The sequence below is a fragment of the Accipiter gentilis genome, chromosome 30, assembly GCF_929443795.1.
Source record: "Accipiter gentilis chromosome 30, bAccGen1.1, whole genome shotgun sequence".
Lineage (NCBI taxonomy): Eukaryota > Metazoa > Chordata > Aves > Accipitriformes > Accipitridae > Astur > Astur gentilis.
The window spans coordinates 17,464,534-17,481,950 of NC_064909.1; the positions used below are offsets into that span (position 1 = coordinate 17,464,534).

The window sequence follows — 17,417 nt, forward strand, 5'->3', positions numbered from 1 at the left end:
TAATTTCTATCCACAGTGTATTTTCTGCTAATACTATTTCCAGACTGCCAACACTCATCAAGAACCTGACCAGGTCAGGGTTAGAACTAAAGCAATAAGCAATAAGTATTTACAAGGGAAGGAAGATACCCTAACAAAGGGAAAAGAGATCCACAATTCAGTGAGCCTAAAAACACCCAGTCAGGGATCAAACTATCAATTTGCAAAAACCAGCTGCTTCTCTTCTTCCTCTTACCCATGATAAAACTACATGGTGTTTTTTTCTGAAAGCTTGCTATGTTATGTATTAGCTATAATTGCATTAATCATTCATCAAAATTATGGAAATTTATTTCCCCAAAGGAATGTCATATTACAAGAGATTATTATTTTATTCAATAGGCATCTGATACCTAGCCAACAGTCCCCCAACACATAACACACAGTGAAGAAAATCCTCACGTAGAACTTCAGTAGCAAAGCTAAAGCAATTTAGTACCTGAATTGATAAACATTTTATTTAGGAATAAGATTATTTTTAAATGGTGGACTATAGTTTCCTTCAAGCAAGCATCGAATGAGTCTAAGATAAAAATGAATGTCTACTGTAGTTAGATCTCTGAACATACTCAATTGGGGGGGGCGGGGGGGGAAGGTGACAGCGAGGTGAAACACATGAGGGATACAGAAGGAACAGTGGATCCAAAGGTCAGAAGATAAAGTGAGAAAATTGAAATGAAATAACAGAGGTCCAGTCTACACTCAAGCAATGTCTGCAAAGGTGTGACTTGGGACTCATCTTTCTCAGCTAGTCAAAGCCATTAGTGTCTAATGCTTGCGTTTTTACAAGTCTTTTTTACAAGTATTATTTGTCTTTCTGTGGGACTAAGTAAGATCTACCAGCAAAACTACTACTTAGGTAATAAAAGACATTTACTTATGAAGACCATGGTGGATATAACATACCAGGTCTAATTATGGTTTCTTGCCAAAGAACAGGCCTAGCATATATTTAGCCATAGGTAGGCAAGAAGTGCATCAGGTAGTAAGGCTAGGAACAAAACATATGGAGGGGAATGCACTAGTATCCCGGAGTATGTGAAACGTGCACTGGTTTGGCTGACCTCATTCTTCAGCAGCATTCTGAAATCAAGCCTGTTACAGTGAGGTTTTCATTACAGCAGCAGCACAGCACCACAGAAGAGGTTCCTATTTATCTCCAGCACCTTTAAAAATGCAACCCCCAAAGCAACTGACTATATAGTTCATTACTCCCTGTCACCAAAGTTATAGGCAATCCATATGTCAGCAACCTCCATCTGGACATTGAGCCATGAACCACTACCCTCTGGATGCGACCATCCAGCCAATTCCTTATCCACCAAACAGTCCATCCATCAAATCTGTATCTCTTCAATTTAGAGAGAAGGATGTTGCGGGGAACCATGTCAAAGGCATTACAGAAGTCCAGACATATGCCATCCATGGCTCTTCCCTTGTCCACTGACATAGTCACACACAGAAGGCCACTAGGCGGGCCAGGCAGGACTTGCCATTGGTGAAGCCATGCTGGCTGTCTCGAATCACCTCCCTCTCCTCCGCGTGCCTTAGCATAGCTTCTAGGAGGATCTGTTCCATGATCTTCCCAGGCACAGAGGTGAGGCTGACAGGTTGGTAGCTCCCAGGGTCCTCCCTTCTACCTTTTTAAAAATGGGTGCAATGTTTCCCTTCCTCCAGTCACCAGGGTCTCCACCTGAGTGCCATGACTTTTCAAGTATCACGGAGAGTCGCTTGGCAACTATATCAGCCAATTCCCTCAGGGCTTGGGATGCACCTTGTCAGGTCCCATAGACTTCTGTATGTTCAGGTGCCTCAGGTGGTCATGAACCCGATCTTCTCTTACGGTGGGAGGGACTTTGCTCTTCCAGTCCCTGTCTTGCCGGCCATCCGCTCGAGAGGTATGGGAAGAGAGACTGACTGCCAGTGAGGACTGAGAAAAGAAAACTTGAGTACCTCAGCCTTCTCCTCATCTGCTGTTACCCGTTTGCCAGTCTTGCTCATTGGGGGAGTACACTTTCTTTGACCTTCTGTTTCTGTCTGACATGCCCGTAGAAGCCCTTCTTACTCTTCTTTGCATCCCTTGCCAAATTCAGCTCCATCTGCGCCTTGGCCTTCCTGACCCCATCCCTACAGAACCGGGCAGTGTCCCGATTCTCTTCCCAGGATACCTGTCCCTCCTTCCACCGCCTGTGCATTTCCTTCTTGCCCTTTAGTTTGACCAGCAGGTCTCAACTCAGCCATGCTGGTCTCTTGCCTTCCCTTCCTGATTTCTTACACCCGGGGATCAAGAGATCCTGCACTGTGGAAAGCATCCTTAAAGACCTGCCATTTTAAAAGTGACTAGAAGAAAAGTGCGCATTTTGCCAGCTGGGTGGGGGGAATTGGGACTTCGTAATTCAAACAGGAAAAACAATGATGTGGAACTGTTTGGAAGACATGCAGAATATTTTTGCTAAAACAAATCAGCAAATAATCATCTTTTATTTCAGTGGCAAAAATCCATTCTGTTTATTTCAAGGGCTATGCAAGCTCATTACTTGCTACTTTACACGTACATGGAAGTTACCACCTTCATCCACAGAAACAAACATTTTTATGAAAGAAGGCCTGAATTCTGAAATTAAATTCTGTGTTAAAAAACCACAACTAACTCCATGCTAGAAAAGTCCTCTTCCTAGAGAAGATAGGGATGTACCCTGTTTCAGAGATTTAACATTAAAATAAGACTGATTAGGTCTCCACAGAGCATTTTATTTCATTCTTACACCTTCCAGCACCTTATTTTTTTGTTCTGTTTCAAAGGAAAAAGAACGAAGTGATAGCGTAAATGTAAGCCTACCATTTGCATCCTATTTCAAGAGGTATTTTGTCACTGCAACATAATTCAATATAACAGGCTGCCAATCAACTGTAAAAAGCTTGCTTAAACCTCTTTCAGCTAAAATTGTCTCTAATGCAAAGTTGCCCACGAAAGGGCAAGAGAAGAACAGTAGGCATGTTTTAAGATACCTGTTCACATGTAAAAGCATGGGGTTTTTTAAACATTTCTTCAATGGTAGGCAAAATTTGAAGACTTCAGCTTTGAAACATCTATTTTTCTTTCTTCAATAGAAAACATATACGTTACCATGCCATGGTCAAAAGTGAAAACGCCAACATCACGTCCATGGTGAATGTGATTCCGTCTGATAATGGGATTTCCATGGTTTTTAACCCAAATCCCTGCTAACGCATTATTGGAGATCTCATTGTCCTCATATATTCCCTGGTAAACAAAAATGTAAATTAAGACAGGAATCAAGAACAGTGAAAAATTTTATCAAAGTAAAGAAATTGATATCGAAAAATACCTGTGCATGGTCTGTAATATAAAGTCCAACATTTTCACAGTCGCTGATGTTACAGTGTTTAATAGTAGGACAAGCTCCCTGGCCACTAACACATACTGCAGAGCCAACTGGAAGAAAACAGTACAGTTACCATAGCTTCAAAGCAGAGAGTATTTATAAATAGTCTGGCAGTGCTTTTGCAAGAAAAGTTAGCATGAACTGATATTTAAAAAAGATCTGGCGTGCACAGTGCCAAAGCACTGCAAGCCACAGGCAGAAAAACACTAATGTCATCATTTTGCAGATGCAAAAAACTGAGGTAGGAGTTGCTTTAAAAATCACTCTGCCAAGGTTACGCAGCTGCATATGATTGCCAGAATAGACAATAGTTTATATAATAATTCATGCTTAAGAAAGTTCTCACTCATTTATTTTCCTATGTTAGGCCGACTGTATACTGACTGTTTATAACAAAGGATAACAGAAATATAATAAAATTCTATGTTAATTACTGCCTTATTTTACTCCCCTTTAAACTTTCATAACCCAGTACTTCAAAGAGCCCAAACAAATAATAATTTTGTAGCATACCAAGACACATGTCTAACTAAAGATGAGCAGGAGACAAACAGCACAATCTCAAGTACAGAACTACACATGAGAAACCAACAGGTCTCTTCCCAGCTGAATTGCAAAGCTCCCTGCCACAGCTCCTTGGATGATTTCAGCTACCATACCATTACCCAAACCCCAAACTCTTCTCAGGCAACTAGGACTCAAACTGCTCAGGACTTTGTCAAATCAGCTCAATTCCCTGAACTCCATAAAGTATGAAAACATGAAATTCTGCGGCCACTAAAAATCAATGGCAGATTCACAGTGATTTCAGAAAGGTAAGACCTCATCTCAGGGTATCTGGCCTACATAATGCACACCTTCCCTGCAATTAAACACCACTAAATAAGCAAGCCAGTACATGCTCTGCAAGTACTCATATTAGCTTCTAGCAGAGTACCACAAAGACTATACTTTAATAATTCACAGACTCATTTACAGAGCCTTTTTTTTAAAAAAAGTCCTAAAGAAATTATTTTGATTGTCTAGTCTGACCTTATGAATAATACAAGCTATAATAATTCCCTGAATTAATTCCTGCTTCAATTCTAGTAGCAGCAACTTCAGCATATATCTTTTAGAAACACATTTAATTTTGATTTGAATATTTTCAACAACTGAGAAACCACAGGCAGCTTGTTAGCTGGTTACAGAGTTGTTACCCTGTTAATTTACACTTTAATTGCTCATCTGAATTCCTCCAGCTTTAGCACCCAGTTACTGGTGCTCTTTATACCAGTGTATGCCATACCCAACGCATGCACGTATTTAGCGCAAGCAATTGACTCCTTCAGCCTTCTCCTTGATAAAGCGACGAATTGCAGTCAGTATGTTTTTCACCACAACTGAATTTTTCTGCCTTATCTTGCAGGACTTTTCACTGAACTGTTTCTAAATTTTCAACATGTTGCTATGGACACCAGGAAAGAGCACTTTATTCTGAAGCAGGACTAAGCAGAGGCATAATACAGTTTCTCTACTTCTGCTCAATATTCCCACAGGTGTAACAAAGGATCACATCAGTTCTTTTGGCCACTCAACTACAGGAGGGCTCATATTTAGCTGTTTATCCACAATGACTCTTTATGCTTTTCCCAGCAATCAAGCTTCCCAGGAGAGAGGTTTAATCACTTCAAACTAGGAACAAAAACAAGTTGTGTGTATAAATTCATACTTGTCCACCCTATATGAATGTTGTTCGAGAGCCTACCTTCCAAAAAGGACAGAGCAACCCATCCTCCTTGTTATTTATAATATCTTAAGTCTGTCATCTACAAGTCTCATCTATACGCATTTAATTTCTTCTCTGCAAGTCATTGATAAAGTGGCTTAAAGTCAAGAAGTCATCTTTGAAATAGCCACAAAAAAAAGCCATTTATAATTACCCTGAAAGTTATTTTTCATCTATTTAATGTATGCACTGGTGAATCTGTAAAATTCTAATCTTTTAAGGCACTACATGTTGAAGTCAAATATTTTTCAAGGATCTGTGTAATTATACTGGGACTGCTACCTTCTTTTTGTCAAAGTCATCAAAAATGCTAACAGTGTGATGCAACCATTATAACTTTCTGTAAATACACATTAATTTGCTTCAACCATAAATTTTAAATTCTTGATTGACCCTGCATTTACTATGTCATTATTCTACCCAGGATCAATAGGCATTACTACTTGCTATACTTCATCCTGTTTAGTCTCCCCAATGCTGCCCCCCCCCCGGGACATATACCATCTCACCCAGGTTTCAAGTTACTATTGATACATAATAGGAGTGCAGAAGATTTCTTGGCCAGTTCTTTTTAAACTCCTACATGATTTTAGAATGTCTATTTTTACAGCTGTTTAACCTCATCCACAGTTACCGTCAAGAGTGGAATGTATTTCATTATCCCTTTAGGGTATGAGCACATTTATCATTCTTGCCTATTCTCATTAAATATGGAACAAAAATTACACAACACTTTGCTATTCAAATTCTTCCATTCTATGATGGATCAGCATCACGGCTAAAACTCCTTTTGCTCCCCAAGTTAAGACACAAGCACTGTCTCTTCCAGACAGATGTTATATCTTGTCTTGTTTATCAAGTTCTTTTGGGGAGGTAAGGGGCTATTTTCTTGGGGTGTTTGTATTTTCGAAGGGGGTCCGCCACAGTATCCTGCAATTTCTAGTCTCCTATTTATATTAATTGCTAATAACTTCTCAGTTCTTGTATTTCATAATTGCTTTCACTTCCCTTCCCTCTACCTCTTTTAGTGACACTGAGGAACTGTGGATTTTTGGGAACCCAGTGTGATGTTCTAAAAGCATACCTCTATCACATTTTGCTTATTTAAATGAAAGCAGTCTTTATTCTGACTCATTTCACTGGACTTCATTATTGATTGTGTGAAATTGGTCCTTTCAGAGTACCAAGCCCATGTATCACTGGTTTAGGCTTTATTTTGTTTATTCAGACTATAATGATTACACACACTTAAGCAATACTTAAAAAAAAAGGCACATTGCCATCCACTACTTTTATCTATCAAGGTGAGGACTAACACACGTTTCCTCTACAATGAATGCAATAGAACCTCTAGACTCGGGATCTTGCCACTCATTTAAGCTTTATTTAAAAATATTTCAAAGATGCTTTGGACCGGCAGCAAAATACCTCCAGCTTCAATCACTCACACTTACATAGCTCCCATCTTTACATATTACATACATTAAGAACTTCACACATGACATAATGTAGAAATATGCTTTAATGCAATTAGGAGACCTACAGAAAGGGTATCAAAAATGTGCTAGGAAAGATTTTGAATGCTTATGGATCAATATTTCAGAGATGTCACTGACTTGGAAACACTAAATGCCTTTTCTGGCAGACTGCCATTCCTCCTCCCTTTTTACACACACTCAGTGCTTCCTGAGTAGGTTATAGCAAGGCTTGGTAGGATTAAAAAAGTGAATAAAAAATTAATAATCAGTAAGTCATGGTAGTACAGCCTACACACAGCCTCCAAAATTCACCAGAAATTTTAACTTTAGAGAAGAGAAGCAACAATTCAGTGCAGCAAATATTCAGAAATCCAGGGTATTGAAGAGGGCAAAAGTCCAAAATTCTCAGAAATAGTCTTCCATAATGAAAACTGGTCATGAAAAAAATTAACAAAGCTTAATTTTAATACACAAATTTTCACAACAACATCAAGACCTACTAGCCTATCTATAAACACGTTTCAACATGAAGCCATGCAGCTCTTCAAACTACTTTTATAACCAAGCTGAATGTGGTCCAAGAAACAAATCCAATTCCTCTCATTTGTTATAAGGGTCCAGAACAAATTTTCTTCGTATACTTCAATTTCCTAGTATTTAGCATTAAACAAAGAAATCAAGATACTGAGAGCAGCTAGCAGTCCTTTGTTCCTCTTTTTTCATTTTTAACACTTCCACATATTAGCTGATATGTCTCCAATAAAACAGATGGTGATGTGAAGCATTGAGCTGCCTTGACCAAAAGTGAGGTAGTGTTTTACAGCCTGAAACCTCCAAGAAAGAGCATATCTTCCTTTACAAGGCACAGACAAGGAATCCTTCCACTGTTCTTATTACAGTTCCCTGCAGAATTCCCTCCTCCATAGTTTGTACCAGAAAAATGTAGTTTTTATATTTAGTTGAAGATCTCCTCGTTTCCTTGCCTTTATTTTGAGCTAGGCAACCTTTATGCACAGCCTGCTGTGTAGATCCATTCTATTTCACTAGCTGAGCTTAGGTATATAAAGTTCACATTGCCATTTCCATGCGAAGACTCTGTATCTTAATTCTCCTGTACCTCTTCTGACACTCTAATTCATCTGTGTTCGAACATGTTAAACTTGCCATTTCTTGTGTCTAGTGATGGCAAACTGCCATGTCCTCCTGCCCATGACTGTGAACTGCCATCCAGCCTCTCACTTCCACTGCCTCTGACCCTTTCTTTCTTGAGTCTAGACTACCAATGTTTCCCAAATCAGGCAGTATAAATTCCTCATTAACTCTGATTGTGAAATGAGTCTAACTTTCCACACTATGCGTTTCTTCTGCCTGTATAGCTAGGAACTCGTACACTGAGTATGTCAAATCATTCCACTCTTGACAGGAAAGTGAACTTAGCTTAGCAGTTACAGCTCATGACTGTTTTAATGCCAATCCCAATACTGCATGTTGCAACAAACCTAATGTAAAAATCCCATGTGTGCCCCCTTCAAATGCCATCTCCTGCCAGCTACAACTATATATACCAAAACCAGGTAAGTTTATATAAAGTACCACTTTTCAGGTTTTAAACTAACTGCCCCGAGAATTCAAACTGATTCAAACGGAGGACCAAGTATACATTATCACAAAGGTCTTGGACACAAAGAAGTCACTGTAATAATGCCATTTCAAGGCAAATAAGGCTTGCAGGCCTGTATTAAACACCTGCATCAGAAATTGAAATATGCCAATAGCAATCATCATCAATTTGTGTGCTGGCTGCTTCCATGTGCCCTGCTTAGTTTAGTAACTTTAAACACAGGTTTAATTTCAAACAATAAAAAGCCCACTAACCCGTACAAGTACTTCGAATAATACAGTGATCTATAATTGGACTGCAGTTCACGGTAATCTCTAAGCAGTGGTGCGCATTGTGGTGCTGAGCAGATTTGTCATCAGGGTTGAACTGAAAAAGGAAGACAACACAGAAACGTAGTATTTATTTAATTGCTCAGGCATTAAAATGAAATTATTAAAAGCTCTGCTGAAGTTTGAGATTCTTACCCTGATTGTCATATATCCAACATAGGCATCTTCAGAACCCTCCATAAAAACGAAGGTGGAATCTCTAGTGTTTTCTATTATAACTTTATCTGCTACTTTTCCAGGTGCTGTAAAGAAGACATTTATTAACTCTTAGTTTATGCTACTGAAAAAAAAAACACATCCTCAGAAAACTTACAGAATTCTGTTCAAAGCAACAAAGGAAAAGAAACACCATTCTTGGCAAATAAATAGTCTTCATGTCAGAAGAATCTTAAAACAGAAAGTTTCAAAGACAACAGAGAAACTAGTCTTTAACCAAGACAATCTTGCACCAATTTAATATCTAGTACCAGAAGAAAAAATCTTCTCTTGTACAGAGCTAGTTTTTGACTACTACTTATTACAAACTGAATTAACAGTTTAAACATGGATACCAGTCCAGAGGCACTGTAATTCTGTTACTAAGTACAATTTATTTTGGTATTCTAAACCCTTTTATTAAAGGTAAATACATACATTCCATCACTAATATGAACCAATTTAAATGACTTAGTAATCTGCTTATGAACTACGAGTGACCTCCCCACACTTCTCAAGTGTAAGATTCAGTTTTGAATTGCTACCTTCATCATTCTTTAGAAGAAAATTTTATAAAATTAGATTGAACTGTACTTCTGAAAGTATGTACAGAAGGCTTCAAAATGGTTCATTTGCAAGTTCCGATAATCTGCAATTTGATTTCCTGTGTTACCAGCAAGGCTACCTCTACTCTTTATCCTTAATCCAAAGGAAGGAAATGTTTACATCGGTATGGCAACAGCCAGCAGAGGGAGCACAAGTTAACAACAGTCTTACACCGGTATAAATTCGATGATACTCATTCACAAGCAAAATAGTTTGTCCGATTCAAAACTGCACATTAAATATGCAAGCCAAAAGAAGCCTTCCTCAATACAAAAAATGTAAATGTGGAAGTTTCACATATTATAGCAGGTAACTTATCTGATAGCAATTTCAAACCATTCCCAACTCAAGACACACAAACGTGACCAGATATTTGCCCTAAATTCTGTATTTTATTGAAGAGCCTACGCCCAGGATTTCTCACAAGCGGATCTTTTTCTGTTGTCTGTTGACACTAGTACAGACAAGTGGTATGTCTTGTTCTTTATCACTCAGGCAGAAAGGTGCCAGGCAGAATGAAGCAACATTTACATCATTATGCAGCTTGTTCTCACTATCTAAAAGCAAGATCTCTGCTTTCATTACTGCAGAGGTGCAAATATTTTAAGGTAGTCTAGCTTTTCTTCATACCACTATCCACTTAGTACTAGATAACAAGTAAGAGAGGCTTTGATGAGGATTTGTGTTGTCCAACAAAATATCTTTCTGTGGCCTGGTAACATTTCTATACGTTCACCATGGTGCAAATGCACTGGCATATACACATCAGTATACTTCAGCATCTGAGAAAGAATGGCACCACAGTATTGCAGGTGAACCAAAACTAGAAAATAAATGGAGCCCTTAAAAGGAAATAAGAGAGCCATAAATTAACAGAATTGTGTTCCCTCTTAGGGGGCAAGGAAAAATGGCACTTTACATTGGATGTTCTTAAAGACTGTCAAACAAAGCAGACAGATTTGTGGAACTGTGCTTGGAGGTGTTTGCCATGCACCTGGATGATGTTTTCTACAGACAAGTCCTTTCTCTTAGCACGAGTTACTTTACAGGTCTCTGAGTTTCAAAGGTCCCAGAACGCCTATTATGGAACATGCCAATTAGTAAGACCACTGCATTTAGATCCCCCCCAGGAAAAGGCCGAAGAGGGAAGGGGACTTGCTCAAGCACTGGCTTAATTCTAAATGCATCAAAGAAATTCTCTGCAACATCCTACTGAATCTTTGCAAAAGAATTATTCAGAGGAATATCTACATTGTAGCTTTTGGCTTAGACCACTTTATAAGAGAGGAACCAGTATAAGAAAGGGAAAAGAAAGAAAAGGGCCACTAATTTCATAATCAAGCAAACGCTAACTCCCAAGAAGTCTATTTGCTGAAGTCTAAGGGAGTCATGTTCCAGGGGATCAGAATTCACACTCAGTGTAAGAACCAAGATGAAACCATTGAGAAATAATTTAACAGAAAGCCTACGATAAGGGACTGCCTAAAGAATTAAAAATTAACTGAATGTTGCCTCAGAACTCTTTCATTCTTCAAAAGGAATAAAACAATTTCATTTTTCAGTGCATTATTAGAAAAATAACTAGATCCTGCAGGAAATAACTGTGACCCTGTTCAACTGTATCAGGCAAAAAATGCAGAGGTCCTTTTAGATCTTGCAGTCTGTAAAACCTACAGCAAAGAACACAGCTCTAAACTAGTCTAAAATATAATTTTCAATTCAAAGATGCAGAACAGGTATTTAAAGAAGAATTCAGGCATGTGAAGGTTCTCTTGCACTCAAAAGTAAAAAATACCTTATTATGACAGTCTTAACCGTTTTAGATTTTTCTACATATTGTTTTTACTAATTTTCTTCTTGATTGGAAAAATCCTTTGATAATCCTTTTTTCACGTACTTGCACATTATTTAAGTCAAATGAAAAATAAAAGGGAAAAACCAAAAGCTGTATCTCCTAAAATACAGAAAACACACATATTCAGTGAAGATTCTCAGGTCAGGACACATGTCTGTACAACTGCTGAAACTCAGCTATTAAGATGAGAAACTTTGTGTCTTGAGTAAGATGAGCGCTCCACGGAAGGCTTGCATTCCTGCAGTCATCTGACACCCCCTCCCCAACCCTTGGAAAATAGAAGTCTTAAGAAATTCATAGGTATTTCTGTCCACTGAACCAGATGCATCAATCTCCTTACAGGACCTCTACTCTTACTTCCTACTTGACAGTTCAGATAATCCACAGTACTAGTAATACCTCCAAAAGCTTCCTTCTGAACCCGACTCCTTTCCCTAGCTTTAAGGAAATAAATAACCCCCAAATTAAACAGAACAACAAATCTAGAATACCAGGCATTATTCTGTAAGAACATTTTGCTTATATGAGAAAGCAGATGCTTCTTGAAAGCTCGAGGTATGTAAAACTGCCTTTCTAATAATGTTGTGCTTCTTCAGAAGTCAGCAGAAGAAACCATTAAAGAAATTTGAGTAGAACTGCAGAGAGATTTGGTGCTGCCTTAATCCTACCATTCTGAAAAGCATGCCAGACTGAACAGAGAAGAGGTAGTTCTCCAAGGCTTAGTGGTTCACTTTAATTTGTTTTCTTTTCCAGACAAATGAAAACTGACTCCCTCTACAATGCCACTCACCATTCAGTGGAGAAAGTCTGAGGAAGTGAAGAGTCAGCAGTGCCAGAAACTGAAATATAAATACATCTAGCATTTCTGGATTCCTCTTGGAGGTTTTGTTCCCCAAGACAGCTATTCTGTTACAAAAATACACAATGCAGATCCCTTGCTTTTAAAGAACTGTAGTTAAGATAACTGTTTTTCTGAATAACTTGGGTTAATTCCAGTGGAAGGGAACGCAGAGGGCCTTTCAAAACTTAAAAGGAGCCAGAGAACATGCAGAAGTTTAACCAGATATCAAAGATGTCGTTTCAAGTTTCATGAAGTAATTGAGAAATTTCATATCTTAGGACAGTGCTGATCCAGTTTCTTCTGGATTTTAAACACTTCACGAATATGACTTGCCCTATTTGTACTGGCATCTATTACTGTCATCCCATATCTGAAACAGAAGCCAGGGTATTTTGTTATTTGTCTAAGGCCACATCTGCATTAACAAGCACTGCAGCATAAAAGCGGCACTAGAGTGAAATAGTGCTGAGGATCAGACATCCACACCACCTGCGTTGCAGGACAGGGAGGGCAGAAGAGACTGTGACTTTTGGACTAGTCCTAGCGTGGTCCCTCTGACTGAACGTACACTGACTACTAGAGTGCAATAACAGTATTCCAGGAACATGTCTCTTAGATTAGTCTCATCCAAAAGGAATCTAGTTTGCACTCCAAAACCTCTCCACAACACAAACCAAAGCACTGTAAGAGGGGATGTTCAGGATGTTAGCTTCAGAAGTGTACTCATGAACTGACAAACTAACATACTAATGCAGCTGCATCTCACAGATCTGCAGGGACAAGTTTTAAGACTAACACTGGAACAATCTAACTGCATTGCTCAAAACTGTTCTCACTGCCAGGGCTGCAAAACCCAGGCAAGAAGTGCCAGAATAGGCTCACTCGAGAACAAAATGGTTGGTATGCAGAACAGATAGATACCTGAAAAGAGGGGGCTTTTCAAAACAAACAAAACCCAAACAACAACCACCCACCCCCCCCAAACAAAACCATACAACAACAAACACCACAACAACAAACGAAACCCCCAAAACAAGCACCACCACCACCCCAAAAATCCCCCACACACCCCCAAAACACTACCCTAAAAAACCCATCCAACCAACAAAAAAAACCAACCCAGACAGATGGAATCTCAGAAGAAGCAGGCAATTCACTTCTGGGTCACCACAGGAGCAAGAGGTCCAAGACCTCTTAACCAAGATCTCTACCAGCCATTAAGACTGAATTCTTACTACACGATCACGTTGCTGGGGATTAGCATGCTCACAGTAGGGACAGGAAAAGCAAACAGCTCCACAAGCATCACAGTTTGCAGCTAGGTGTATTATATTAACTTCCTAAACCTATCCTATTCTGAGAGTCTTATTTCCTTCTCCATAGAAGTTCTCCTTTAGAGGTACAGTTGGGAGACGAACAGAGAAAGAACCTCCAGTCTCAGAATCTTTCTGCTGAATGCTCTCATTTCCTTCCTTGAGATGGAATTACAATGCTGAAGAAAATGGGACAGATACTAATTTGGGCTTGCTCCCACTGCTGGATTCTACTCTGGAGATAAGTTATATATAAACAAATTTCATAAGAACCACCTGAAAATTTCAACTACAGTAATATAACTGAGTATACTTCTGAAAAATTCAATTTTTTAATCCTAATGAAATAAAAAGATAAGTTATTCCAAGAACTAACAAGCAGACAACGGTACTTTAGTCTGAAGCATCAGCTACTTTTTAGTTAGTGACACTTGTACAGAAAATACTTATTTACTGGGCTGATGAAGAAAGACAGGCATTTATAGTGGATATTTAATACACCAGAATATCTTTGTAATTAAGGTCGTAATTAACACAAGTCATACTTTGAGACAAAGATGCTCTCAGTTTAAATACCTGCACCGATCATGGTGATTGGAGATTCTATATATATCCATTCATCAGTATATATACCAGAGTGAACAAATATAAGTCCATCAAAATGAGCTTCTTGAACTCCACCAAGAGCATCCTCAATGGTATCGTAATACTAGAAGAAAAGGGACAAGTTTAGAGAGAAATATCCATGCAAAGATATAGAAATATTCTTAAAAACTGCTTTAGAAACATACCAACATATTTTCTCTTCCTTTGTATCTTGCAGGATTACTGTAGAAGTGTTCAGCAAAACCCGGCTTTACATGTGCTCCTTTGTACTAAAACAAGGAAAATGGCTTATAATAAGCTTGCAGATGGGTGGATATGAATGCACAGACAAGAGATCTACTAATCCCCTAATTAACAAGCCATTTGCTGATATCAGTTTGTTCTGGGAACTAAGGATCATATTCTGACCTCCCATATCAGGCACCCAGTTTGAAATGGCAACCCCAAAAAAGTCTGAGCCTAAGAAAGTGACCAACTAAGCCAAGAAGCTAACCTACTTACACAGCCAAAAGCCTCTAAAGTGACTGAAAATCTTTATGTACCTTATCCACTCCACAACAGATGTTCTTATTTCCATCTTTTGATTTTTCTAGCAGCTTGCCACAAAACAAACTGCATTTATATGGTGAGGAAAAAAGAATCCTATACCTTCACTTTTGATTGAGTACTGAACAAAAGCAGCCCAGTGAAGTATTTGTCCTCAACAAGCTTTAGAGTTTCATTAACCAATTACACATAGTGTTGTATAACACACTCACCTTGATACTTATTTCCCTTACTTATGTTTTTCAAATATCATGCCCAGCCATTCTTACAATACCTTTGACACTTTGGATTAGAGGTTCAATCACATGGCTTAAAGGTTAACTTGTTTAGCTCCAGTCATGTCAGCTGTAAATCACTATTTATGCCCAAGTGATATTATCAATATACTGTCTGGTTTACTAGAGAAAAACGCATATGAATCTGATAACCAGCAGGCACGCTGGTTTAATATGACAACAATACACTTGAAGTTTATTGCAAGCCACAGACCATGAGAATCTCTTGCACGGAATTTCAGTGATACAAAACATGAGGAAAACCCAAGATAGAAAAGCTGGATGCTCAAGCGCTCCACTTTATCATGATGTGTCTCCCCGAAGTGTGCCTCAAAAGAGGAAATAACTTCAGATATCCTCCTATTGCATAATGCAATACAAGGATCTCTCCCCACCTGCTCAGTCCCATCATCTCACTTAAAGTCTAAACCCAAAATAATTACTATTGTTAGCCACATTTCAGAAGTTGGAGTTTTTACTTCTATAAACCATCTTTAAATTGGAATATAAATGAATACTACAGTTACCAGTTGCTGAAAGCTTTCTTTCCAGGGATTTGGATGTTCATATTCTTCTGGATTAATCTGATAAAATTTACCAGGTTCAGGATGCATCATTGGACGAGTGTACTCAAATACTTCCATATACAATCTTTTCCTGAGCAGAAGTGTCAAGCAGAAGAGGAAATTAATGTATTTCTGATTACTCTTCCATTTTAATGTAACACACCAAATGTTAAAACCTGTTTTTCTTCCAACAGCATTTGCCAGTCTGTGACAGTGAATTTGACCAAGATCAGTATCAACTCCTTTAAAAGACTTCCAAAACAATTTTTCTGTTGGACTGACTTCTGTGTTTTTCTAAGAAGAATTTTGACATGCATTTCATGATCCAAGTGAAACAGTTCTCAACATGTAATTTCCATGAAGAAATTTAAGCACTTAGTTACACTGTTTGTGGAATCAGAGTCTAATTGTATATTAACTACACCATTGCTTTAACACTTATGAAAGCTAGTAGCACAAGAATAACAGGAACTTCAGATGAAGTGTGCCACCACCTCTTCCTCACCTTGCCAAAAAAAAAAAAAGTTGAAAAAAATGCATTCACAGAGAACAAATGATGCACTGTATTTCAAAAAGAGTTCATCAGTAGACAGATTACAATGGCTTAAGAAGAAGAAAATAGCACACAACAATTGGATTCTTTTGATTAATGCCAGAACACAAATAATTGCAGTGTCTGAGCCTGCTGATATTAAGCCCAGACTTACAGGATGACACTGAATCTCAGAAGTTGTAATTCATCTGACAAGACATCCCCAAAACAGTCTTTAACACAGAAGTGGGGGAGGAAGGGAAGAAGAGCATTTTTGTGATGTTACACTCAAACGTTATTATTTTTCTTTTAGTCTTAAGCTGGGTTTTTTTAATGTAAAGATTAAGAAACATATATAATTTTTTTCCTTATAAAACAATTACAAATTTAGATCCCATTTATCCAAGCTCTCAATAACCCAGGGGCAGGGTGGATTCATACAGGGAAAACCAGCCTGAGTATCCAACCACTGAACAAAAACCAAACCAAATGAAATAAAACCAAAAAACCTGGAGTAACACTAGACAAAACTTGCATCTAACATTAAGAAATGTGTTGTTTCTTTTGTGTCAAGTAACACAATCCCCACAGAAGCCTGGAAAAGGTTAAAGACGGGAAGAAGGAAAGGAGTGGCTACGGAAGGAATACGTCACTGATTTTTTAAAACAGCCATTATTTAAGTAGTATCTACACTACTAGTGAATCAAAAGTTTTACTGCTTAACACATATAATCAGATATTCATAAGTAACAAATAATGCTTAAGTAAACCAGACATTAAAATAAAATTCATTTTAATTCAACTAATTGCAACAAACATTTCAATTTTTCTATTGTACTAGCATCTCGTGCAGCACATCTAATATTTCTCAAGATAATGAGGAATAGCTTTTCACTTACCACAAAATTGGATCATTAGCCAGCTCACTGAAGCGTTTACACACACAAGCTGCTCTACAGAGATCCTGCTCCAGCAGGTAGGAGAAGATCTTTAGAACCACTTCATCTGGCAGCTTCTCCTGAAGATACTGTTCTGCAGGTGCTGCTATTAAACAGTAATCTATGTAAGATTATTGACATTTTTAACCAGCCCAAATTCTGACCAAAATAGATCACCAACTTGCCATTTGAAAGATTCCCATTTAAAATGCCAATGATCTCAAAGTAGTTTGGGGGTTTTGGGTTGGGGTTTTAAGTTCATTTCATCTAAATCTAAAGGCAAAAAAAAGAGGTAAATGGTTGACTCTGGAATCAGGTAGAAGTTATAGACTTCAAGACCTCTTTCAAAACTTTTTAGTTCACCTTTTCTATTGGAGGAATCAATCTGCATACAATTGCAGGCATTAAGCAGGCTACTGTGCACGTTCCAGATATACTGGCTCCTCACTGCTATTAGCTTCACTGAGGTTCAATTAACCCACATTATCTATATAATAATAAT

General features: G+C 38.2%; 1 protein-coding gene across 2 annotated transcripts in view; it reads right to left on the reverse strand.

Moving 5' to 3' along the window:
- Positions 1–17,417, reverse strand: part of FBXO11 (F-box protein 11) — a 77,719-nt gene that overhangs the window by 15,384 nt on the left and 44,918 nt on the right. Inside the window, exons 4-11 of one of the 2 annotated variants that reach the window (XM_049833377.1) lie at positions 16,877–17,018; positions 15,407–15,536; positions 14,244–14,327; positions 14,029–14,161; positions 8,778–8,884; positions 8,568–8,679; positions 3,390–3,496; positions 3,167–3,304 (exon numbers count right to left, since the gene is read on the reverse strand). In XM_049833377.1, the coding sequence (XP_049689334.1) occupies positions 3,167–3,304; positions 3,390–3,496; positions 8,568–8,679; positions 8,778–8,884; positions 14,029–14,161; positions 14,244–14,327; positions 15,407–15,536; positions 16,877–17,018 (953 nt within the window). Of the gene's footprint in view, positions 1–3,166; positions 3,305–3,389; positions 3,497–8,567; positions 8,680–8,777; positions 8,885–14,028; positions 14,162–14,243; positions 14,328–15,406; positions 15,537–16,876; positions 17,022–17,417 lie in introns of both variants that reach the window. The other variant, XM_049833375.1, reaches the window with a different exon arrangement.